The 26,314-nt window shown below is 44.8% G+C and overlaps 1 protein-coding gene across 3 annotated transcripts in view; it reads right to left on the minus strand.

The window, feature by feature from the left end:
* The window catches only part of Dus3 (Dihydrouridine synthase 3), a 78,897-nt gene that overhangs the window by 46,927 nt on the left and 5,656 nt on the right, over nt 1-26,314 (minus strand). For all 3 annotated transcript variants that reach the window (XM_077657449.1, XM_077657448.1, XM_077657450.1), the window contains exons 3-5: nt 14,735-14,971; nt 4,672-4,776; nt 4,325-4,366 (exon numbers count right to left, since the gene is read on the minus strand). In XM_077657449.1, the coding sequence (XP_077513575.1) occupies nt 4,325-4,366; nt 4,672-4,776; nt 14,735-14,971 (384 nt within the window). The remainder of the gene's footprint in view (nt 1-4,324; nt 4,367-4,671; nt 4,777-14,734; nt 14,972-26,314) is intronic.

A 26,314-nucleotide genomic window follows, 5' to 3' on the forward strand; every position in this document is an offset into this window, starting at 1 on the left:
AACATCTTGGATTCTTTGACTTTCCTATCACCAGAATCGGGAGCTTTTCGGTGCCGAGCATGTTGCAGCCGACGAGGACTGTCAGCCGTTCCTTGCTGTGCTTGCCACCATGGCAAGGGTCGCCGGCAAAAGCAAGGGTTTTTTCCGGTAACATCTTGTAGAAGAGGCCGGTTTCGTCGCAGTTAAATGTATCTTCGGGCGCAAACTGCTGCAGCAATGACTGCAGCCTGCCACGCCGAAAGCTTTCAACAGCTGGCTCGTCAACCGCGGCACTCTCGCCATACATTTTTTTGAAGCTGAGGTCATGTCTCCTCTTAAAATTTCGGACCCAACCATCGCTAAACTTGCAGCCTTCAATATTCATCTGCAGCGCCAGGGTTTCTGCCTTTTTCTTTAAAACATCACCGGACACCGGCACCTGTTTGGCAATCATGGCTTTCAGCCACACCAGAATGGCTTCCTCAAGCTTCGGGTGGGCACCTTGGCTGACATTCTTGTGGCGGGATACAGATGACTTCTCGGCGGCTTCTAGAATTTTAACCTTGTTTTTTAGGTAATCTGACATAGTTTGCTTCGAGATTGCAAATTGCTTTGCAACGTCCGCTTTCGACCGGCCACTTTCCACTTGTCTGATAATGGCGGCCTTCTTTTCCACCGTAAAACGGCTGTAATTTCCTCGCTTCGATGGTTTTCTCGAAGAAACGGACGAGGACGGCGGTGTCGGCGCCATCGGTAACTGCCTGTAGTTGACGCGGACGCGGCGATGGAAACAGCACAACACACCACACGTGAATGGCGACTGCGGCGACTGACGACAGTGCAAGACGGCAGCACGGCAGAGCAGGCACTGGCGGGAGGGTGCAGCAAGCGGTACCTGCTATCGAGGCTATACTGGGTATGCGAGGTTCCGGTTCCGATGGCGTGATCAGCGGACGATATGACACGTGGGTTCGAGGTTGCAGAAAACCAAAATGGCAGCGGCCAGAAAATCAAAATGGCACCGGCGTTGTTTGCGTCTGCGGCAGCTGTTGAGTCGCGAATTGAAAGAAAAAGTCCGGAAAATCGAACGAGAAGGATTCAAACGTCCGAAATTTTGGTCGGTGTTATACATTGACTCTATGGAGCGCGTGACGGTGCCATGGCAAGGTCCGGATTTTCAGGCAGGTCCGAAAAATTGGGCGTCCGAAATATTGGTCGGCGACTGTATTTGAAAAATCTGAAATCACAGCTCGAGATCGCGGCCGACATTGCGGAGCTAAGGACTAGAAAACAGCAAGAGGCGTACTCGTCGCACTACAACAAGCACGCAATGGTAAAAACCTTTCGCGAAGGTGAGGCGGTCCTCGTCTTTGATGACAAGAGGCCAGGGAAAATGTACCCGAAGTGACTAGGGCCGGCAGTGGTGACAAAAAGGTACCGCGAGCACTCGTACTATGTGCAGATGAGTGACGGTCGCCGCATGCTAGTACATGCAAATAAGCTACGCCCTTAGGTCGGGAAGGTAGGTTCGGTGAGCGTCATATTTGATGACGACTGCGATTTTGGAGAAATCAAATATACCCCGCGCGCAAGCAACGTCCCGAAGGACCGGGTAATGCCTACGCCGGATAAAACAAGCCACTTAGACACGGATGCAGCGGAGCTGGTGCACGCCACGTTCGAGCAGCACCAGGCATTATTTGCAAACGAACCGTCGATCGCGCGCGTGGGCGAGCACAGCATAAAGCTCGCAGAGGGGGCAACTCCAAGTCGAGGCCACCCTTATAGGATTCCAGAGGCTTTAAAAGACGAAGTAACGAGGCAAACTGATGAGCTCCTTGCACAAGGCCTCATCTACCCCTGTAAAAGCCCTTTTGCACACCCGATCGTGTGCGTTCCCAAAAAAAGGCGGTCGGTACGTCTTTGCATAGACTACCGAGCGCTGAACGCGGTGACCGAGACGGACGCATTTCGTATGGTTTGCCCCCAGGAGCTGATCATGCGAGTCGGAGTCGCGAGGTTCATAACACTTCTGGACCTCAGGCGCGGCTATTGGCAGGCGCCACTCGCTCAGGATTCTCAGCTTCCGACAGCGTTCATCTCGCACCTAGGTCAATTTGCCTGGCGGGTGATGCCTTTCGGTCTTAAGAACGCAGCGGCAACCTTCCAAAGGAACATGAACCAGTTGCTAGCCGGGCAGGAAGAATACGCTTGCGCCTATCTAGACGATATCGCCGTATTCAGCCAATCTCTAGAAGCGCATATCCATCATTTAAAGCGGGTGTTTTGCACTCTGGAGGAGGTGGGCCTGCACGCTAGCTGGGAGAAGTGCCAGGTAGCGATGCCTTCAATCCGCTACCTGGGGCACGTTGTCGGCTCAGGCCGGCATGGCCCAGCCAAAGAGAAAATTGAGGCCATCGAAGGAATTCAAGCCCCTAAGACAAAGAAAGAATTGAGGAGCACCCTTGGGCTGTGTGGCTACTACCATAGCTATGTTCCCAATTTTGCAGAAATCGCTCTGCCACTAACACGCCTGACAGGAAAAGGCATGCTGAACAAAATACCGTGGCCAGATGATGCGGGCAAAGCCTTGAAAGCCCTGAAGAAAGCTCTAAGCGAGGCGGTTTCACTGATCACTCCGGACCCGCAAAAGCCGTATCTGCTTTTCACAGACGCGTCGGCAGTAGCAGCCGGTGCCTGTTTAGCGCAGCTTTCTGACAACGGCACTGAGGCGCCGATAGCCTTCGCCAGTCACAAGTTCACACCATCGCAGATGCGGTGGGCGGCAATCGAGAGGGAGGCATTCGGGGTAATCTGGGCATTAAAAAAGTTTGAGACGTGGGTGTTCGCCGCCACCGTGACTGTCATCACTGACCACAATCCGCTCTCCTTTTTTACGAGCAGTGTGCCTCAAAGTGCAAAGCTTACGCGCTGGGCTCTTGCGCTCCAATGCTACAATGTCACCATTGAACATCGCAGAGGAGCCGACCACGCTAACGCAGATACCTTGTCTAGAATACCCAACATCGCAGAGGAGCCGACCACGTTAACGCAGATACCTTGTCTAGAATACCCAACGCTTGTTGGGATAGTGCACTGGCTGACGTCCCGCAGTGACCGCTGGGGATAGTGGACCAGGGAACTGTGTGCATGGACAACAAACTGTACTCGTTGTACTCAAGAAAGGCGAACGTCGATCGAACAAAAACGAAAGTGTGGGATTTCTGTGCGTGTTTCTTTTTTGTATATATTTTGTGGACCTTAGTAGCATGTATCTGTGTGTGTGACGAAGGGTCGCAGCATGCGGGCTCGCAGGCTCCGGTTGCTTGCTCGTGCAGAGGTACTCAACCGCCACTTGCCGAACCCTTTTTGTTGTTTGTTGCCTCGGCTTATCTCTGAATAGATTTGCCGAGTCTTGGGGGGGAAGGTGTAGGGTTCGGCGCGCTGTCACATTTTTTTGTACATGCTATATAGAAGATGTCATCAATGCCACTGCGGTGGCTCAGTGGTTATGGTGCTTGGCTGCTGACTGGAAAGACGCGCGCTCGATCCCGGCCGCTGTGGTGGAATTTCTGTGCAGGCGAAATGCTAAAGGCCAGTGTACTATGCGATGTCAGTGCACATTAATGAGCCCCAGGTGGTGAAAATTATCCGCACCCCTCCACTACGTTGTCCCTCACAGCCTGAGCTGCTTTGGGACGTTAAGCCTCATAAACCATAAGTGTCATCAACCTCTGCAAGCGCGTCAATATGTCCATGATGAAGACTGACAAAATCAAGCATGTGCTCAAAGGCATTGAGGATACTTTTCACATGCTTGTGGCCAAGAATCCCATCTCTGACACCGAAATTTTCAATCTCTGCCAGAGCTACAATAAGCTGTGCAGTCAGTGCGTCTTTATTTTACAACTCTCTGTGCAGATTGAGATGCTTATTAAGCAGTTTACTGGTGGTGAGGAGATTGCTCGGCAGCTGCCGCTCCTTCTCTCTGTCCTGAGTTCTCCTCTAAGCCGGATCTGACATTTCAGCACGTGGTCCGGGAGCAAGTGCCCGAGGCCCTGCCATCTGCTTGCCACCAGCCTCCTGCTGCTGCGCCTCTTACCAACGCTGAAGCCGTCAGGCAGCCCTGCCAAGAACGGCTTGTACCGTTTCCATCTCTCTCGCAGTCAACCCCATTTCCTCCTGTGCGATCACTGTCCCAACGTTTCCACTCATGGTGGACACTGGACAAACACCCTGTGGCATTGCCAGCCTCGTTATGCGTGACTGCCACCTCAGTGTCCTGCCCCCTGCTGACGATGGTGAACCTTGAGCCTACGCCTCCGCAGCTGAAATTTACACTTACCGTAGTAAGAGGTGCCAGATACAGCTTCCCCCGGAAGTCCACCTGCAAAGCAGCCCATAAAATCTGAGATGCAAGAGTCTCCATATTACCACGGCAACCAACTACCATACGTACAGGAAGCCAACTATGGCAAAAAAATTTAGACCATTTGACATGCTGAACAGTTTAGTTCAGGAACTTTTGCTTAGTTCCGTAGATACACAAGCCAAAAACACCGCTTGCACACACCAGTTAATGCAAACCTTCACACTCCCACAGTACAATTCTTATCACCAAGCCTTTCAAAGGACAGCAGCAATGCGGAGTGCTATAGTAGCTAGAGCTAGAAAGGACAGTTTATTGCCCACCTTCTTGGGCTCGTCCAGTCCCATGTCTTCGGCACCATTGCCACACACCTGGCCATTTGTGACCCCGCTCACTGTGGCAGCTCCAGCTGAGATCTCCTTTAAGATCTGCACCCAGAGGAAAAGTAAGAAAGACCAGTTTGCAAAAGACCACAGGTGACACGCATGGAACAGAACATGTCTTGCATACTGCATCAATCTCAGAGCGAAGCCAAAGTAAAAACTGGTTAATTTACCTCCCGCTAATTTGAAAATCCACATAACCCGAACTGCCAGCACTGTCCTGGTCAGTGCCCATGTAAATCTATGGCACTGGAAGCTTGCTAATTCAGACCCTAAGCGCCTCGCACCAGTTAATTTGAACGGGCTCCCGAAAGAAGGCCGCATCTAGGAATGACTGGCACGGCAAGCAGTTGTCAAAAGAGCCTTCCTCAAACCTGAATTGCATGCTGCAGAGTCGCCCACACACCTTTGACAGGTGCATAACAGCCAGCATGAGGAAAAACTGGCAGCACTGTCTTCAAAAATTGCCAAGCTGCGTAATTTCGGTTTCAAGTAATGCAGAAAGATAGATGAGTTGGTTTCATTTTTCTGAGCTTCACACCACCCCATGGCGACGGCAGCTATTGGCAGTGTATGAGCTAGCCAACTGAGCCCAGCTGCCTGCCTTTTCAGATGCTGATCGGCGTTTCTCTTGATTCCATCTGTGTGTTTCTTCCGTTGCATGAAAACTGCGAACTTGTCATGTGCCGTTTGCTGTTTATACAGTGAAGCACAGTCGCGCATCCGATCCAAGTGGCCGTAAATGATATACAACCTCTTTTGAGGTGGTTCCATCAATACTGTGTCACACGATGAGAGATCCCAGGGAGGCACTTCCTATTTTTGAGCAGTTCTGCTTCAACGCTCTCAAAAGCGTGCATGTCATAGGTCATTATAGTGCTGCCACCATCTCAAGAGCAGGCAACAACTTCTCCTATCTTTCATTAAATAAATCTGCCGTGATGAAAGCAGTTCTTGACAGTTTTTTTGAAGTCCGATAATTAAAATATTTTTTCTTGGCCTTTGCAACTCGAATTAATGAGCTTTTACAGCATATATAAGCAGAAACACAGCACATGCCCTTTGAGTCTTGTCCAGTGGAGAGAAGCTAGTGTAGCGGCTTCCCGAGATTAAAGAGCGCCTGGGAGGTTTTAGAATTGGACGAGCTTAAAGGGATATAATGTGTGAAACATGCAGGCAAAGTATGCAAAGCTTTTTTGTGCTAGCGTTTGAAACGGCGATGTAATAACTGATTAAAGCCATAATGGTGTTTATGCATCTTTGTACTTAGCAGTGCACATCTCTGGGTAGAAGGCTGCATTATGACATCATCCACTGTGGCAGTTTTGAAAGTTTGAGTTTATTGAAAAAGATGCATAGGTAAGATGTACATAAATTGGTTATTACAGAAGGAGGTCCCAAAGTGGAAACTGTCAGGGGGACCTCCTGTAATTAATTGCATATTTGAAGTAGGATAAATATATGGCAGATAGCAATTACATAGCGGAACACAGGTGCAATGAAAAGTAAGATCTGAAATAACAGTTTAGTCATGCTAAATTTTAAAAACACATTTTGCAAACACAAAAAGAGAACATAGAACAAGCACTCAGGCAATAGAAGTCGTACACAATACTAACAGGTTTCACTGGCGTGGCAATTGAAGGCAATTATGCAGTACATAGTTTTTCAAGTTTTTATGGAATTGTGCTTCGGTGCGGAATGATTTGATGGTTGCGGGTAGCGAGTTCCAGACAGTGATTGCTGAAAATAAAGCGGACTGTTTGCCATAATTAGTTTTGACATTCCGAAGCAAAAGATTATGTTGTTCAGCGAATCTAGTATTATTAACGTTACACAAACAGGAACCTGTAAATGTAGGGAGAGTAGTGCTATTGTGACGGGCGCGATAAATTAATAAACTTAGTTTCAGTTGGAGTGAACAAAGGAGAGGTAAGATATTGAGCCGGCGGTAAAGGGGAGCACTGGATGCGGTGTATGAGCTGAATGTCATCATTCTAACAGATTGGTTTTGAAGATGACACAAAGAAGAAAGATGGGTATAGTAGGTGTTACCCCACGATGATAAACAGTAATTGAGGTGGCTATGAATGAATGCATAATAAAGTGAGCAAAGAATATGCTGTTGGAAATAATAACGCATTCTAATTAGTATACGTATACCGAGTGCAACTTTTTTGCTAATAGATTTAGTGTGAAGGTTAAATTTTAAATGTGAATCAAGCGTCACACCGAGAAATGTTACAGAACTTGATGGGAGAATAACGTGATTATTTAGGTATACATCTGGAACGCTGACAAGTCATTTGTGTTCTGAGTGAAATATCATTAGCCTTGTTTTAATTGGGTTTATTTGTAAAAGATTGCTGTGGCACCATTCCATTACATTTATAAGGTCGGCATTAATTTTTGATGTTAGGTCACTCCAGTTATCGCTAGAAGAAAATATGGTAGTGTCATCTGCATACAGAATGCAGTCAGTGTTATTGAGGCATTTTTGCAGATCATTAATGTAAATTAAGAATAGAAGGGGGCCTAAAACAGATCCTTAACTAACTCCTTGATTAATTGTAATTGGTTGGTATAAAGTATTCGATATTTGTACAAACTGAGTTCTGTTAGCGAGGTAATTACTTAGTAAACTAAGAGTGGGCCCACAAATTCCCAGCGCTTCTAGTTTTAAAAGGAGTATGGGATGATTGATTGTATCAAATGCCTTCGTAAAATCAATGAATACAGCTGCCGCCCAAAGTCCGTTATCAATGAAGTGTTTAATTTTGTCAGTAAATTGTATCAGTGCGAGCTCAGTGGAATAGTTAGGGCGAAAACCAAATTGATGAGGTATCAGAAGGCTGAATTTTAGAAGGTAGTTCATTAGACGGTTAACAACGAGCTTTTCGATTACTTTACTGAAAAATGGAAGAATAGTTATCGGACGATAATTAGCCAAACTGTATTTATCGCCTCTCTTATGTATAGGAATAACTTTGCCGTTTTTAAGTTGATCTGGAAAGTCACCAGACTTAAACATCTTATTGATAACATTAGTGAGAACGGGCGACAGTTCGTGTGCAACAAGTTTAATTTTAGATGGAAGGATAGAATCTAAGCCACACCCGGTATTTTTTAAGCTGGTTATTACGTTTATAACTTCATCTGGGGACGTTGGATGCAAATAGAAAGAGAAAGGACAACGAGTGGGTCGCGTGGTTTCAGCGGTAGGCGTTTTGACAAGCTGTGAAAAGAATGAGTTAAACGCATTTGCTATGTCCGTAGGGTTAGTTAAACTTCGCGTACCATCATTAATTTCTGTAATGTTGCCGTTTTGGTCCGAGAGATTTAAAAACTCCTTAATCAATTGCCAGTTCTTATGAGTGTTGTGTCCATTTTTAAGTATTTCGTTTTCATAGTAACTCCTTTGACGATGTTTAATTAGAGAAGATAGCATTTTTAACTAGATTTTGAATCTTTGTTTTAAAGCGAGGTTGAACGGTTGCGCTTTCACTTTGTTGTGAAGGTTACTTTTTTTTCTAATAGAGCGTAGTATTCCGTTAGTCATCCATGGATTTCGCGGTGCAGAATACCATTTTACCAGTGACGTTACTGTCGTGCATGCGTCAACTGTATCGATTAATTTCTTCGAAAAAATGTTATACGAAGCGTTAGCGCAGTTTTCTTGCAACACATCTGTCCAGTCAACATTGGCTATCAAATCAATAAACCTGTTTTTGTCGAAGGAGTATCTATTTGATTTTTTCGGTGCGCTTTCATTTGAGCTGTCTATAAGCAGGAATACCGGGTAGTGATCAGTTATATTGAATCTAATGACTCCGGAGGTTTGAGGTAAAAGGACGTTAGACAACACATGGTCGATGAGCGTACCGTGTGAATCAGATGCACAACGAGTTGGAACGTCTAATAATGATTCAATGCCATGACCGAGAAGAATGTTCATATATTCAGAGCAAGCATGATCAGCGGTATCAATAATGTTTATGTTCATATCCCCTACAATAATTATTTCTTTGTTTTCTTTGTTTAAAGAAGTTAGAATGCTGTCCAGTTCTCTGCAAAAGTCGGTGTAAGATGAGGATGGCAAACGATAAATAGAAGCAATGATAGTGTTCTTGGAACGGGAAAGAAAACTTTGGTCTAATTCAATCCAAACTGACTCGCACTTATCTGTGCTAAAATTGATGTCAGAGCAACGTTTGTACGAGATGGCGTTTGATATGAACATTTCAACATGAGCATTTCCAATGCAGAGACACTTGCTCGAAGAAAGAAAATCAACGTCACTACAGGCAGAGCTCGCACAGCATTATTTGACAGCATCCGATGATACACACAAAGATGTGAACGACGACAATAAAAATCTGAACTCTCACCAACAATGATGTGATTACTAAGCTTCTCTGTAGTTTTCTGAAGCTGTTAGAAGATGCCTAAACATCATTGTGACTTTAATCGGTGATTATGTTCCCATTTTAAATGCTAGCAAAAAAAAACTTGACATGCTTGGCCTACAGGCTTAATGCGTTCCATCCAATGTTTGAATCTCATCCTATTCTTGATAAATAGTTCAGCTTCCCTTTAAAGCCGTATGGGAATGAAATTTCAAAGATAACCAAAGATAAAATGTTTCAAGTTTCGAGTGCAGGAATCCAGTACAGTATCATTTAATATGATTTTTAATACCAGCCAGTGAGCAGCTTCAATGTTCCCATCTGCGTCGAGATCAAATTCGAGAGACAATTAATTTTAGCAGAATGAAAATTGTGATTTCTATACCAACAACACTAACCAAAACTGATGGTAAAAACCAGCGAGTAGAATTAATTAATCATGCTGCACTTTAGCTTTCTGAACTAATTTTTATGGTTGCAGCACTTTGTTATGTTTTCCAAAGCAAGCAACTCTATACAACGAAAATGAATATTACGAATTATTGGCTGTATTGAACTCTTCTAAAATATTTTAGCAAACATAAGCAATTTCTACTTTTTATATCGAGCGTAGATGGCCATAAAATACATACATTGAACTCCCTCCCCAGTGCTTGGCACTGGGGAGGGAGCCAAGCAGAGCTGCTCGGATGACAGACAGAAGGCTTTGCCACTCTGAACACGTGACTGACGGTGGCGTCGCAAGTGTTCACCACCCCAGCGTTCTTATCTTGCACTAGGGTGCCTCGATGTAGTGTTCCACTCGCGAACAAAACCATGTAAGATACAGAGGCGTGGAGGGTTGGTAGCCAGGACACCAACACCTGTTTACGCCTCTCACGCTTGCCGACAGCACCCCGGAAGCAGTGGCACGGACACTGCAGCCATGCACAACCATCCTGCACTTATGTTGCCTGTCCCAAAGGTGGTGGAAACGGCGAAAGGTTCTGTTCTGATGTACCATACCCCACGCAACACGTGTGTAATGCAGGGAAGCCACTTTGCTGTAACTGCATGCTGGAGGGCTGTGTGGGGAAGCCAGCCTAACCAGTGCCTGTTATTCGCGCCCTCCGAAATCGCTGTGAGTGCCAACGAAAAGTGATAAAGCTTCAAAAAGGTCTCCCCATTTTTCAAGAAAACATAGCCTAAGTTGCCATCCCTTCACACAATAAATTTAACTGTTCTTGCACGTATTTTCGACGAAATTCTATAATACGAATTTCAGCTTTATCAAGTATTTTATGCTTTTTTGCCCGTCTACAATAATGAGGTTCGACTGTACCCAACCTGTGCAACTCAAGTTAAATTCTACACCAGCAATAATAATTGCTGTATGCATCATATTGCCGCGAATCTTTGCAGTGTTTGTTCATTCTTCAAATCTGCTGCCACGCCGCTTCGTTTGCGACGCAGGACACGACTAGATTTATATCGATTGATCGCAGCCAGGCAGAGCTGATTCTACGTTGCTCCAGAATGTTCTAGTAACTTTTCACGCTTTATCTAGAAAGTTCGCTATCAGCTTTAAATTGAGCACGGCCGACAGCGGCGGGCATTCTGTTCGACGACCGCCGACCACGTTTGTTGCTACGCCGCCGCCGAGTAATTCAGCCCATTGTGGGTGCAAATCGGCCCCAAATAGAGTTTTGTTTAGACACCATCTTCGCTGTCATTTTGCTCCTCGGATTGCAGTCACCACTTCGTGACTGTTTTCCTTCTGTGTACAGAATGATGTCCTTGTGAAGAAGAACTTCGCTGCGAGCAAAACAGCCTACCTCCTTGCTGTACTTGCTTGTCTCCGCGAAGAAGTTCTACACGCTTCACACGACGAGCCGACAGCTGGACATCTCGGGTTTACTCGCACCCTACGCCGCATTCAAGAGAACTATTACTGGCCTCGACTGTCTGCCGATGTCTCACATTATGTGAAAACCTGCAGAGATTGTCAGCGACGGGAGACCCCTCCCACTCGACCAGAAGGATTTCTGAACCCCATTGAACCCCCTTCAAGGCCCTTTCAGTAGATCGGCATGGACTTGCTTGGTCCTTTCCCAAAGCCAACGTCTGGAAATAAGTGGATCATCATAGCGACCATGTACCTGACCCGCTACGGAACAGCAGCAGAAGTCGCCAAAATTTTCGTGGAGTGCATTCTTCTGCGACACGGCGCCCCCGATGTGGTCATCACGGCCAGAGGAACAGCATTCACGGCGGAACTAACGCAAGCCATCCTGTGTTACAGCCAAACCAGCCACCTGAGGGCAACTGCATACCATCCACAGACCAACGTACTGACCGAGCGCTTGAACAAAACCATCGCCGATATGCTCGCCATGCATGTCGATGCCGAACACAAGACTTGGGATGTCATCCTGCCTTACGTCGTCTTCACCTACAACACCGCAGTGCAGGAGATCATCCAGATGGCGCCTTTTAGGCTCGTCCATGGCAGGTAGGCAACGACCATGCTAGGCGCCATGCTGCCAAACGTTACAGAAGAAAAGAACGTCGACGTCGCCGCCTACCTTCAACGCACAGAAGAAGCTCGAAGGCTTGCCCGATTACGAATCAAAGGTCAGCAGCGGACCGACACCAGACGCTACAACCTACGAAGCCGCAACGCGGAATACAAGCCAGGAGACCAAGTCTGGGTGTAGACGCCCATTCGCCGCCGTGGATTGAGTGAAAAGCTCTTGCGCCGCTATTTCGGCCCGTACAAGGTTCTTCGTCGGCTAGGTGAAGTGGATTATGAAGTCATCCCTGACGCAATGACTGCATCCCAGCGATGCCGCGGACGACCAGAAGTTGTCCATGTCGTCCGCCTGAAGCCCTATTATGTGCGCTAAAGTACGCTGCATTTCCACAGTCCATTTTCGCAAGATCCGGTTTATCTGTTGCTAGTTGCATTATTTCTTTTAATCCATCGGGTCGATGCTTCTTTGAGAGGAGAGTAATGCCGCAATCTTTGCAGTGTTTGTTCATTCTTCAAATCTGCCGCCACGCCGCTTTATCGCTTTGTTTGAGACGCAAGACGCGACTAGATTTATCTCAATTGATCGCAGCCAGGCAGAACTGCATCCCGATCACAGTGTACTCCATTTGCTATTCACTTTCATTAGTTGGAACTTCGGCTAATTCGAACTGCATTGGCAGCCAGGTGAAGTTCAAATTACCGAGCTTTTACTGTACTGAGTCAACCATTTCCGATACTTCAGTTTACTTCCATTATACAATATTTGCAGCCAGAATTTTTTCAGAACAGTGGCTTCGAGTAGCTGCATAAATATTTTCTGTGTCAGATGATCCATGCTTTTCTGAAGCTAGTGACATTTTTACAGTGATGTCCAAATACAGCACTGTCTACAAGATCAAAGCTGCCATCAGAATGCAGCGATTGTGCTTCCATTATGCATGCAAATGAGCAAAAATGAAACAAATGACTGCAAGTCCACTAGTGAGATGCGTGTACAGCATGCGTGTGCAGAACAAGCCTCAGTGTCACCTTGGAGTTTATTTGGGGTGCTTCTAGGAAAGTCCCAGGTGCAGCATTCTTTAGTTCAGTGGCACCACTGCCTTTGGCCACCTGCTGGGATATGCGTTCGCTATGTGCATGTTTAGAGTTTTACTTTAAGAAAGCATCATTCTTGTTTTTATGACCCGAACTACCAATGGTCTTGATTTACTCTTCTGAGCATGTTGTGGGGTTCACCCAACCCTAGTGACTAGTCTGTGCCACACCATGCCACGAACCAAATCTATGCTAGTATGCAGCAATGCACTCCTCTCATCACCCGACATGCATCCTGTGAAACGAGGGCAGAGTTTGCTTGCCTCGGCAACAGCAACTGGAACGAGTGAGAGGAAGCTCAAGAGAGAAAGTGAGTGGAAGAGAGCACCTCCCACTGCACTCCTGAACAACTCCCCCTTGGCTCCCCACACCAAAGGAGGCAGCACATGAGCCGTGGCAGACGCCACCACTATCCTGTTAGAAATGCGACTGCGTGCCAGGCTTGCATGTCGCAATTTATAAGCCACCTCAATGGGAATGAAAGGCAAGCTATTAATTTGAGGTGCCACAATCAGGGACAGAAATAGCCAAGCTCCTCTAAGCCAAACTTGTCAAACCGAATCGAAGATTGCACCTTCTATGGCAGCAAACAACAGCCGGCCGGTTGCGGCAGCGATCCTCGCCCACGTCGAAGTTATTAAAAAAAATATAGCACTTTCGGACTTTACAGAGTCTAAAATATTGGTCACGAACATGTCCACGCCCTTATGGAGTTAATGACGATTCCAGTTCCACAAAAAGTCTGAAATCTCATTCAACTCCTAATTATATAAGTGCAAAAAATGATGGTTGGTTTGGTTTACGAAGTTTAATGTCCTAAAGCGACTCAGGCTATGAAAGACGCCGCAGTGGAGGGCTCCAGATAATTTCGACCTCCTGGGGTTCTTTAATGTGCACTGATATCGCACAGCCGTACGGTGTGATTCAGTGGGCAGATCACAAGCATGCTTGCTGCTTACATGGTAGAGCGCACTTAAATGATAGCGCTTTCCATGATACGCCAGTTGCAGTACCCATATTATTGGCACCAGAAAGCTCGCACAATGGCATTTGCCACCTCTTCTATCACATCACAAAGCAAACATCCATGTAACAGGGCTCCCAAGATACATTTTTATAGCAAAACTCTTACAAGATCTAGGTATGCTGGCAAATCACTCACGCAACGGAACAAACAGTGCTGTATGCCAATCCTCCTTAGACTAGTTTGCGGCGCTGCCACAGCATGGCACTAATTTTGTGAAAATCGCAAACATATGGCGAAAAATGATGTGCAATAGCATGCTATTTTTTGCTGCACCTACCACTAAATCTGTCTGAAAAGAAAATCGATGTGTAAAAGAGGAAAAAGTTTAGTTATTTTTAAAGCGTTAGGCACATCCAGTCTAGCCGATCCAGCCATATTTTCAAAAATTTCAATTTTGGTGGCACCTCTATTTGGCTTCATGCGATCGTGCATTGTTCCTGCTCAACATGATGTTGCCTGCGAGGTGAAGAAGTTACAATGCAAAATTCAAGTTGTGTGCCAATATGTGCACTGGAGAATGGGAACCGGGCAGCAGCAGGGAGACAGTTCAATGCGATCAAAGAAATATCTGGCACTGGCAAAACCAGCAGGAGCCCATCGGTCGATGAAGCCAACCAAAAATGCAGACCACAGGAAGAAGGGCCGAGAATTGTCTGAGCACGGCAGCTGCCACAAGCATGAACTTTCATCGCACTTCCTGATGAAGAAATCTTCAGAATGTTTCTGTACTGCTAACTGAATGAACAGGTGCATTTTCTAAACTAGTGCGACTTATGTGCGATTTTTTTTTTCAGAAAAACTGCCATTTGCAAAGGGGGGGGGGGGGGGGGTGAAAACTTATAGACAAGAATCTTTTTATCTTAAATCTTCTCAGTAGATACAATTCCTGGCCCACTCAGTTATTCTGATGAAAAAGCCATGCGCAACCTCCAATTAAGTTCAAAAGTTGGTAAAACACTCTACCTTTTCCGCTGGTCCAAAGTCAAACTGTCGCTTTCTTAACGCTTGCTGAAGTCCTTTGTCCAGGACATTGGACTCTCCTGGCGTTCCACTAACACCGTTGATAGAGTAGGGCGGAGCAGTGGCTCCACCTGGGTGTGCCTGGGCAAAGCGGCAGGCCACACCATAGCGGCAGCCACCATGTGCATCAACAAGAGGGCACTTCTCTCCCAGGTCAGATGGCTTGGTATCTAGGAATGCCTGCATCAACACATTCAGGGTTTTAGCACCTCCACAGCTTTTGCCATAAGCACAATTTATTTTTTTCCAATACATTCCAAATCCATAAGCTATTTATGTTGCCAGTGATACATAAATCGAAGTGATTATGCAGCTAGTAAAAAGTAATTATCATGGTCAAAGGCCTCCAGAGCATATAAGTGGCAACCAAAGCTTCATTAGGAGCTGGTGGCTCAAAGCCAAACTTGCGCAGGTTAGTTTTATTCATGTGTTCCAGTGTGTGGCTGTGAAGTTAGGTGACTGCACTCCATTTTATGTGTCCTGGATAGTTTTGTCCCCAATAGTAACTGACATCTACATCATCACCTTTCTTGTTTGTACAACCCCTACATTCCCCCTCCGACCACCAGGAATGCCAAGAAGTCCTAAAGAGCTAAGTATGTTGCCATGCTACACAACTTATCTTCTACCAATAAGCATATCCAAATTATATCACACATATTGCTTCTCTGATGCAAAGAACCTAACCTCACCAAATTCTGCAAATGTATAACACCTGGCTCTCGCTACAATCCTGCTCTTTTCATGTGTCCTGTCTGGTATAAACTACACTCCGTTTCCCACATCGGGTGTAACATTGTGAAAGGCATGGAAGCAGCCTGCATGGAAAGCAAAGCAAGGTGCGTTACTCTTCACTTGTTTTGCGGCCAAGTAGTTTAGGGCATAAGGAAGCAACAGGGTGTCGCCAGAAATAAGAGCACATTTAATATAGCTCATGACAATGGTATCATGTAATAAGCCTGCAGGGCAAGCAGTTATTTTTTTCACTCTCCACAAGGAACGCACTGCTTTTTGATTGTGGGGTGCAGGCAGCCCAAACAAGAGCACTAGCTTTGACGACATTGCATGTGATGTATGAAATGAAGTATACGGGTGTGCAAATAATCAAAACTTTGAATAGTGTATTAACAGTATTTACTATTCAATTTGCACTGCAATTTCACTATTTGAACCTCCCAAATATTCAGAAATCATGAATATCTTGCCCATATAAACTGGTGGCAAAACATCGCGAATAAAGTTCTGGTTTGGACTCCTTGGTTCATATTGAACGAAACAACATGAAAAAAAAAAAAATGAGGATGACGGAAAAGCATACTTCACCGCATGAGTGCCCTTCCGTCATCGCTTTTTTTTTTCTCAGGCTGTTTCTACAAGTTAACCCTTGCGGCATGCGGGGTCAAAAACGTCACACTTTTCAATTCGCCTCTGAATGCTCCACAACAAGCAATGAGTACTCTTTATTCCACTTACTGATGTGCTGCGACATTGTGAAGGAACAGAGAAGAGATCTGAGATTCTTGTACTTCTGAAATTAATCAGTATGTGTCACTAGAAAAAAACACATCTGTGAAAAAAGGCCTTGTAAAATTTTACTCCCAGTATTTTGGGCTAGCTTTTAGGAAGCTACCCTTTGCTACACATACACCTGGTAAGCCTCCCCTTTCACTGTTTCTGAGCATGGGGCCTCTAGGGCTTAGATTTCAAAAATCATCATGGTACATCTTGAATGGTATGGTGAAATTATCATTATTCTTGAATGCCGCACCAAGTCAGATGTCGCGATAATGACTGCCTTGCCACACATTTTCTTTTCGCGTGTTCCTTATATATCCTGTGATTACATGTGTACCACTGAGTCAACTAGGAGCCACTTGCTCACCCAAGCATCAGTCAGAACTGTGTGTGTGCCGTTCAGTCACTTGCGTTTGTTCTCGTGGTATCTGGATAACTAATTATTAAATTCTAGGGTTGGCCCAAGCCAGATCACTGAAGAAGAAGCCCTTGAGCTTTACTGCAACATATCTGAGCACACAGTGCTAACTGAGGAGACTCATGGAGATGGGGAAGATATCCAAGTACCGCCTACAAGTATATGCCATTCTCTAAGGGCACAACACAACACCTTCTACAAGCATGATGAAAAATGGAAGACATACCAAAAGAAATGATGAAACAAGAAGCAATGTACCACCTTAGAAAACACAGGTGTAATGAATGAAGTTGAAGATAAGACGGTCATTCCTCCTGAAGCATTAGGACACCCACCAACATTGTGGTATCACTAAAGTCATGCGAGCCATCCTGTCCAGAAGACATCCTGCCAAGAACTCAGCTGTGCTTCAAAAATATTTTCACTACTATGAGGCTCACGGAAAAGCAAAACAACAGTTCACACCTTACCTTAAGAAGCGAACTTTAAACCTTAAGAACCTTAAGGTTCAACCTTGACCTCAAGAATCGTCCTGAAGTAAAGCCCGACATTACTCTTCATAAAAGCGAGTATGTGTGGCGCTTAAATGAGGTTGTAACAGCCTTTCAGTGGCAGGAAAATAAAAATGCACGTGTTAAGTCTAAATTCCAAGACTCCAAGAAAAGCACAGAAATGTCCAGAAGCCTCACTAATAGGTCTGTGGTATGAGTGGTTTGCCCAAAGTGTGTATCCGAGCACAATAGATGGGTGGGTGCTGTGGACTGATTTTATCAGTGACGCAACAGCCACCAGTCTGATCATCATTCGAAGAGGTTATTTTATTTCGTGCTGGATGCGCTGCAATGGATGCCTTTCACCAGTAACAGTTTGCTAGGTACAAAGAGTGTATTTACGTGTTGTTTCAGCTACTTTTGGGAAGGCAACTCATCAACAGCGACACATTTAGGAAATGCAAAAATATTGGCGCGTTTGCTAACAAGGAAGAAAAACGGGATGGACAGAAAATGGCTGCCACCCAAAACTAAGTGTGCTTCATGGGCCATAAGCAGCACCCGCAGTGAGGCAAGTCAAAACAAAGAAAGATGCCACTGGTGTTCTACAAGGGAGATGGAAAGCATGCACAAATTATGAGTTCCGAACCTGCCGTGTTTCCCGGTCGATCGAGTGTTTTTTTTACAAGGAAATGTAAAGGCTGCAAACTTCCAAGTGTTGTCTAGTTTAAAGATGTCCAAGGCAGCCCTTGTTGAAAACAAATACTTTTTGTGTTCTTTGAAAACGGTGATGAGTTACTTTTACCCCACACTTCAAACGCGGCCACAATATCAGTGGGATAGATACGAGCCACATATTTTGGCTCTCCTAATCTAAACATGGTGCCATTCCTCAGGGCATTAGAAGCCTATCAATTAAAAATTCGCATTGGGAATGTAGTTGCCTTACCAAGGGTTATACATCGCGACATTTCCAAATGGCAGCATCTTGCACTTGCCACACAAGTTAATTTGCTTTTTCCTCATAGACTCGACTGCCAGCATGCGAGAAAAGCCCGCACGCGGTAATGATAGGCCTTGCATAACATCTATGCGCTGACGGCCATTGAGAATTGCAGCGGCACACAGCATCATGCGGCACATCACTCACTGCATCGTGCCAAGATACAGTCGACAACTGGCTGCAAATCCGACTGACAGCGAGTTCTAATTTTTGATCACTATAGTAAGGAACATGACGCGGGAAATGGCCCGGCTTGTGGAGGATAGCGGAAGGGGCGAAGTTGTGGCCTGTGTGCGCTGCTGCAATTGCTTCGCGGCGACCGCTTTGATCACTCTGAACTGTTGTCAATTGTAATCTTGAGACTGCATATCTTAGTCAGAGAAGAGAAGAAAAAAAAAGTACAGTACCAAAACGTCGAGCTCAGCCTGTGCATTGGTGAATCTAATGCTGCAGTTTCGTTTTCGCGCCTTCTGTTTGCAACAGCGTTTGGGGCTTGCAGTGTCCACCAAAACTGAAGTGTGAAGGCGAAACGGGCTATGTGTCATCGTGAACACTGCGTTAGGAGCGGCATTCCACAACCGATGCTTTGCCTTGAGCCGTCGCGAGGGAGTGTGGAAGGGATATGGCCTTGCTCGTGTTGCAGCTGAGGTTGCTCGGTTGCTCCTGTGTCTGTTTTGTGAGCCGTGTTGTTGCGTTTAGCCAGCAGTGCCTTGTGCGTTGCTTCACCGATAACCGACCGCTGACGTCCAAAAGGATTTGCCTGCCTTAGAATGCTTCATGGATGCCAGCATTCAGTAGCCTTTTGTTCATGTCGGCAAGTTAAATTGCCATATTAGACTTTCTTCACACAACAAAATTGTTGCCCAAAACATTGTGAACAAGGTATCAGCTTACAAAACAAAGTATTACTGTCTTACTGCATGATTCCCCCTACCTTACAGGTATGGTAAATTGTGTTGATGTTCGGTGAAAACAAAATTTGTTTGGATTACATCTCTTTATTTTCATAGCTGGGTATTGTGGAAGTACTTCTGTGTTTATAGTAAGATGCAACTTAAAGAAACAGCAGTTGGCAACACTGTGTTACTCTGCTAGCCTGAGGCAGTATTAAAGAAAAATCACAAATTCCCTAAAAAGTTATTGACAGTGACGTCAAAATGACGAAACGATGAGACTGCCGCTTGACGCAACGAGGAATCAGCCAATAACAGCAGGGTGGCGCCCGAGAGCATTTATTTGCACGGCGAGAGACCGTCTGCTAAATTTTAGTAAAAAGACTAATGAAATGTGCAGTGATAAAAAAAAAACGAATATTTTATTTTGCCAAAACAGCGTGTTTAAAGTTGGAAAATATTAGGCAAAGTATAGAGAGCATGAAGTTGTGCTATTAAATTTTCTGGTGGATAACTTCTGGTGCCGTGGGGGTGCACTGTTGATGATAAAACATCAACAAGCCGTTTTGCATGAAAGTAGCCGATTCCACTCCGTGTTTACTAAAAGACTACTTTTTTGTATTAGAGCGATTCTGTGCGATGGACCTGAATGTGGGTGGAGCTTCCGCAGGCTTAAGGTTGTAGTCGACTATAGCCTGAACCATCTGCACTGATATTCGAAATTAGAAACTCTTTGATAATATTAGATTCATAACCAATTTTTATTATTTCTATTCGCTTCGCAACCAAAACTTATATCACAAAAGGTGGTGCCACAGTGACCATCACTATCTCTGGCCTTCTCACTGACCATTCACTGCGCTGGTGCTCAGTGCAAACTAAAGATGCACTGCTTGTGTACGTGTCTGAAGGGTTTTTTCAACCAACTGCTGACCCTGCACAAATCTCAAGTGCATTTTAAAAGAATGATGCAGTGAAACAAAGGAAAATTTTCGTGGAAAATTTTATGCGGTAGCTGACTGTGGGGCACTTTGCGGCGCATACTGTTGCCTTCCAAGGGATGTCTTGCATGTACAGGCTTCCAGACAGCACATAAGTTGTTGTACTGGATAAAAGGCAACCAAAATAGCCTAAACACTACATGTTGACTTAATTCAGAACTGCCAGTAGCTGAAGAAAAATGCAGTGAAAGCTCGTTAATTTGAGCCCCGTTAATTCGGAAATCTGAATAATTAGCACTGCCGGCTTGGTCCGGGCCAACACCGATGTAAGGTTTGTTTCACATGCTGCGATTTCCGCCCCGACTCTGCGATTTAAGTTGGTCTCTGACAGGAGAGACAATCGGTTTAGCTGCAGACGGCTTGCGATGGGTTTCCGTTCAGTTGGGATTAATCACAGCATCGGCGTGCTGACTCTGTGACTGACCAATGTGGAGTATCGTCGTCCAATCAGCAAATATTATGCCATATGAAGCAGGACACAACTGGACGCCGCTGGGTTTTTTTCTCCAATGAGGCTTTTAATGCTATCCAGAAGCCTGACCTGTTTGTGGACATATTCAGGCCAATTCAGGCAGTCAAAAACACACGTAAATCAGACAGTTAAATGAAACATTTCACAACACTAACACGTGCCCAATGTATTCACACAATGCTTTTTTGGTGCCCATCACCCCGAAAGAGTGCCTTTCAGGGACTGACACTGGCGGAATGATCACATGACTGAAAATGGTAATGCCCGTGCTTTCGCGGTCAACGCTTGAAGGCAAAACGCTTCAGACAGGACGCACTCCTTGAAACAAACCTTCTCCTTCTCAGCCCTAGGTGTCCACTTCTGGGCTCAAGCACACCTGGATTATGTGATCTAAGATGAGACAGTCCGGAGAGTGCACACGCCCACTTGTATAGCATTCCCCACGACCAGCAACAGAATGCAGTCCAGAGTCATGATCTACTACCATGCCAACGATGCAGCTGAGCAGCTATTGCTGTGGTGACAATGAAAAGAAAACCTCAGAGACTTCCTGCTCCTCTCTCTAAGGCAAAGATGTGATTGCAACACGTGCGCCATTCTACCATGACGTTAAATTTTGCCCCAACTTCAAACAGGCACCAGCTATGACTTCCTTGGCATCCTGTCTCTGCAAGATGAAAGAATGATCAAATTTGCCCTCTGTCTGACATGGGATGCAAGGGTGCTGAGCATTAAGACCACAGTGATTCCTCACTGAAGGATCACTGAGAACAGCACAGGAAGTGGACATCAGTGAGGATATATGTGATGAAGAACTGACTAAAAAATTCACTACTTTTATTTCCACTAGCAATCACCGCAGCAAGCAGCACACGCAATGGCCAAATAATAATGAGCGTTTTTCAAATAATGTTGTATCAGCTTTTGTATATCTCGTTTATTAGTTTCTTGAACCAGCCAATATTGTGCTTGGGATGTTTACATTTATGCTTGAGTTATGCTTGAGTTGCGTGAACAGTTTGTGCTGTCATGGTTGTCACCAAGGCGTAGTAGAAGCAAACCGTGGTTCACGAAGGAAGTACGCAGAATTGCTCAGACAAGAACTCATCAGCCTCCAAGAAAGATGAACTAAGAGCAAGGACTAGTGAATTAGGCTGCTAAGAAACCATCAAAACATGCGTACTTAGACTCTTTAAATTCCCTTGTTTAAAGATTGGCCTAAAGAATTTTGGAATACCATCAAAATAAATCGTAAAGTTGATATTTCAATACCCTCTCTTGATCGTGATGGCATAGTTGTTCATGATAACGCAGCTAAAGCCAAATGCTTCAATTCCATTTCTGCATCGGTTTTTGGTAGACATGCTCATGCCAGGGCCGCATTTTTAATCTTCAGCAGAATGTGTGCTGAGAGTAAGGATGACACAGTCATTGATACTAGGGGAACTGAACTGTTATTAAAATGCCTTGGTAACTCAAAAGCTACCAGACCTGATGATTTTCCTGCTGTTTTACTGTCTCTATGTGCTTCCTCTATCTCTCAATAGCTATGGGTTATTTTTTCAAAATCATTAGAACAAAGCATTGTGCCTGATGACTGGAAACTAGCCAAAGTTGTACCTGCACACAAATCAGGACCTCACAGTATTGTTTCCTGTGACCAACCTAATTATTTGATAAATTGTGTTTGTAAAGTGTTTGAACCTGTCCTTTTTACTAGTGTTATGAAACATAAGGATACTTATGCATTGCTAAGTCCCAATCAACATGGATTTCACAGTGGCTTCTCTGCTATTACCCAACTTAGTGAATGAACGCAATTTAGCGAGCACATTATATATGGGATACTCTGTTGATGTCATTTTTTTTAGACTTACAGAAAGCATTCGTTGTTTTGCCACACCACTTACTGATTGAAAAGCGTTCATGACAAAGTATTAATAGCCTCATGATTTCCTGCCAAAGAATAGCTAAGTTCAAGACATCAGCGTGTAGTTATTAGCAACAGAAACTCTCATGAGGTCAAAGTCGCATCAAGAGTGCCGCAAGGGGCCCGTTCTGGGTCTATTGTTTTTCATTTATATAAAAAACAACAACATGGTTTGTGGTTTATGGGGGTTTGACATCCCAAAGCGACTCTGGCTATGAGGGACGCCGTAGTGAAGGACGCCGGAAATTGCGGCCACCTGGGGTTCTTTAACGTGCACTGACATCGTGCACATTACACGGGCCTCTAGAATTTCGCCTCCATCGAAATTCGGCTGCTGCGGCCAGGATCGAACCTGCATCTTTCGGGCCAGCAGCCGAGCGCCGTAAGCCTCAGCCAGCGCGGCAACAACAACATCAACAACATTAATGCTAACATCATCTTAATCCATAAGAAAGGAGACATCAAGGACTTGAAAAATTGCAGTCCGATCAGCTTACTGTCCGTTACCTACAAGGTATTTACTAAGGTAATTACTAATAGAGTCAGGACAACCTTAGACTTCAATCAACCAAATGATCCGGTTGGCTTTTGTAAAGGGTACTCGACAATAGACAATATCCACATAGTCAATCAGATAACGAAGAAATGAGCACAGTATAACCAAACCCTACATACAGCCTTTACAGGTTACGAGAAACCATTTGACTCAGTGGAAACCTCAGCAGTCAATGTGGAATCAGGTTGTAGAAGACTTATGTGAAAATACTGGAGATATCTATAACGATTGCACAGCCACCATAGTCCTCCACAGGAGGCATTTAGAGGCCTGAATTGGGAGCAGTTGGGGATAAGAAGAGTTAATGGAGAATACCTAAGTAATTTTGGATTCGCTGATGACATTGCCTTGCTAAGTCACTCAGGAGACGAACTGCAACACATGATCAGTGAGTTAAGACAGGCAACGCAGTACTGTGGGTCTAAAAATTAATATGCAGAAAACCAAAGTAATGTTCAACAGTCTAGCAAGGGAGAAGGCAAGAGTAGTAGGGGCAGTAGAAAGTTAGGTGGGAGGATGAGATTAAGAAGTTTGCGGGGATAGGGTGGTTGCAGGTGGCACAGGATAGGTTAATTGGAGAGATATGGGAGAGGCCTTTGTCCTGCAGTGGGCGTAGTCAGGCTGCTGCTGCTGATGATGATAGGTATTTAACTCTCCTTGGTTTTATGCCTCTTCGCAGATGATTGTGTGGTTTATCGTGCAGTTAATAATCAAGATGACTGTACTGCCTTACAACGTGACTTGAATAACATTGGTGACTGGTGTAGTGCTGGAGGTATGCATATCAATTTGCAAAAAACAGTTCACATGCCCTTCACAAGAAGGCCATCACCTTACGAAAATAAATACCCCATAAAAATCACCGAGCTACTTACCCTGTGTGAGTGTAAACATCTAGGTGCAATTTTTACCCCTTGTTTGACATGGCACATTCATATTGGATAGATCACAGCCAAAGCGCATCAGGCACTTGGCTTTGTGCATCATAATACTAAACATTTTCCAGCTAAAATTAAACAACTCTTGTACACAACATATATCATATCTGTACTTGACCACACCTGTACCGTGTAGGATAAATGGCTCAAAGTTGACATTCAACGAGTAGAGAAAAAACGTGCAAAATTTGGGGATACGGTATATATTTGGCAATTACACAAGATTGGTTAGTGTGCCAGGGGCTAAACAAAACCTTTGTCTGAATTCCTTGGAAAAGTGCAGGAAGGCACTAAGGTTGAAGTTTTTTCACAATATTTTTCATTCCTGAACAGGAATACAGAGCGATAACCATTTCCTTCCTTCCTATTATGTAACCTCAAAATGAAACCGTGTCAATAAGATTCGAAAAATTAGGCGCAAAACTGAGGTAAAAAAAAAAAGTCATTTTTCCCCAGAACAATTTCGAAACAAATCCGTTTACCCCGCGATATCACCGCCACTATGGGTAATGACAACTTTTACTCAATACGGCTGTAATGTATCTAGCAGTGCTACTTATCCATGTGAAACTGATCTCTAGTAATTAGGCTCTGTGACGTATGCCTTACAGCTGCTTCTTTGAGCCTTGCTTTTATTATTACTTTTTGCGGTTGGTTGTTACGTGTGTTTTAATGTTTCACAAAAAAAGGTGACCTCTTGTTTCCAGTCTTTGTTCATGCCGATACAAATCTTTACCTGAAATATTCTTTGTAATACATATACCCCCACCCCCCCTCATTGTGATGCCATGTAAAAATTGGAAATGTGGGTATTGTGATAAATAAATAAATAAATAAATAAATAAATAAATAAATAAATAAATAAATAAATAAATACCGTTGCAAAGCTTCATAGGGTTTGTTTGTTCAAGCTGAAAGCTGCTGGCACATGGCTTTATCACTTTGCGATGCAAGATGCGATCAGGTTTATCTCGAATGATCAAGCCACACACAACCTATACTATGAGATTGTTGCACCTGCTTTTGCTTCAGCGTAGTGGGTCAGGTAGTCAGTCACCATAATTATTCATTTGTTTCCAGATATCGATGTGGAGGAGGGGCCAAATAGGCCCACACCGATCTGCTGGAAGAGCCTCGGTGGTTGAACGGTTGTAGAAATCCTGCAGTAGGTCTCACTGTCAGAGTTTTGGGCCGCTGAATGTCACAATGGGCTTGGGCAGGGCATGTAATGCAAAGGCAAGATAACCGCTGGTCCTTAAGGGTAATGGAGTGGATTTCAAGAGAAGGCAAGCATAGTAGGGGGCGGCAGAAAGTTAGGTGGGTGGAGGAGATAAAGAAGATTGCGGGGATAGGGTGGCTGCAGCTGACACAGGATAAGGTTAATTGGAGAGATATGGGAGAGGCCTTTGTCCTGCAGTGGGCGCAGTCAAGCTGATGATGATGATGCCCAGCTGCTTGCAGGTATGGAAAACAGCATCGATGGTTTTGAGACTGTAGCATTTCAGAATGCCGCAGGTGTATCAGTGGCACGGTTCATAGAACTGTTACAATTTCATTTGAACTCGACCTATATTGAATGTAATAATGATGTGTATTTACAGAAATGCGGTGTGTGTACTGTGTCCCGCATAACACCAATTCTTAGCGATTTGATTTTAGCCCACTGTGACAGGATAGCCACACATCTACAAGAATTTAAGGTTTAAAAGGTTTTTAGATATGCTGAGGATTTTTAAATTTTTATTGACAACAGCCCAGTTACTGTTTAACGGGTTCATACACCTCTGTTAAGCATTAAACCAGTTCTTTAGTTCGCTTGAGTTCACGCACGAGGTTGACAACAGGTTGCAGTTTTGAGATTTGATGTCAATATTTTTGTAACCCAGGTAGGTTGCTAATACCACCACAGAGCTATCAAACTACCCCTGTCTCATTCACTGTCCAATATGAAGCTTGTCAGAAGGTCAATAGTGAACATGTGCTTCATCAACGCGATGAAAAAATCATGCTCCCTCTTAACACCGAGTCTGAGCGAGCAAGCTAGTCGCTTTTCTTTGAAACCATCACATCCTTAGGATGTGATGGTTTCCAAGAAAAGCGACTACCAGTGGCAGAAGGTCTACTGAAGGAATGTGGGAAGAGCCATTCTATACCCCGTTTCATACATAGAAGTCAATGCTGTGGAGGCTGCGGTAGTAGTGCACCTGCACAACCACATTACTCCACCATGTACCATTCGTTCTTCTCGAAGCCTCGGCACGTATTGGGATCAAAACTAAAAGCTATATAAACGAAGTGTAAGCATT

Source organism: Amblyomma americanum, chromosome 3 (assembly GCF_052857255.1).
Source record: "Amblyomma americanum isolate KBUSLIRL-KWMA chromosome 3, ASM5285725v1, whole genome shotgun sequence".
Lineage (NCBI taxonomy): Eukaryota > Metazoa > Arthropoda > Arachnida > Ixodida > Ixodidae > Amblyomma > Amblyomma americanum.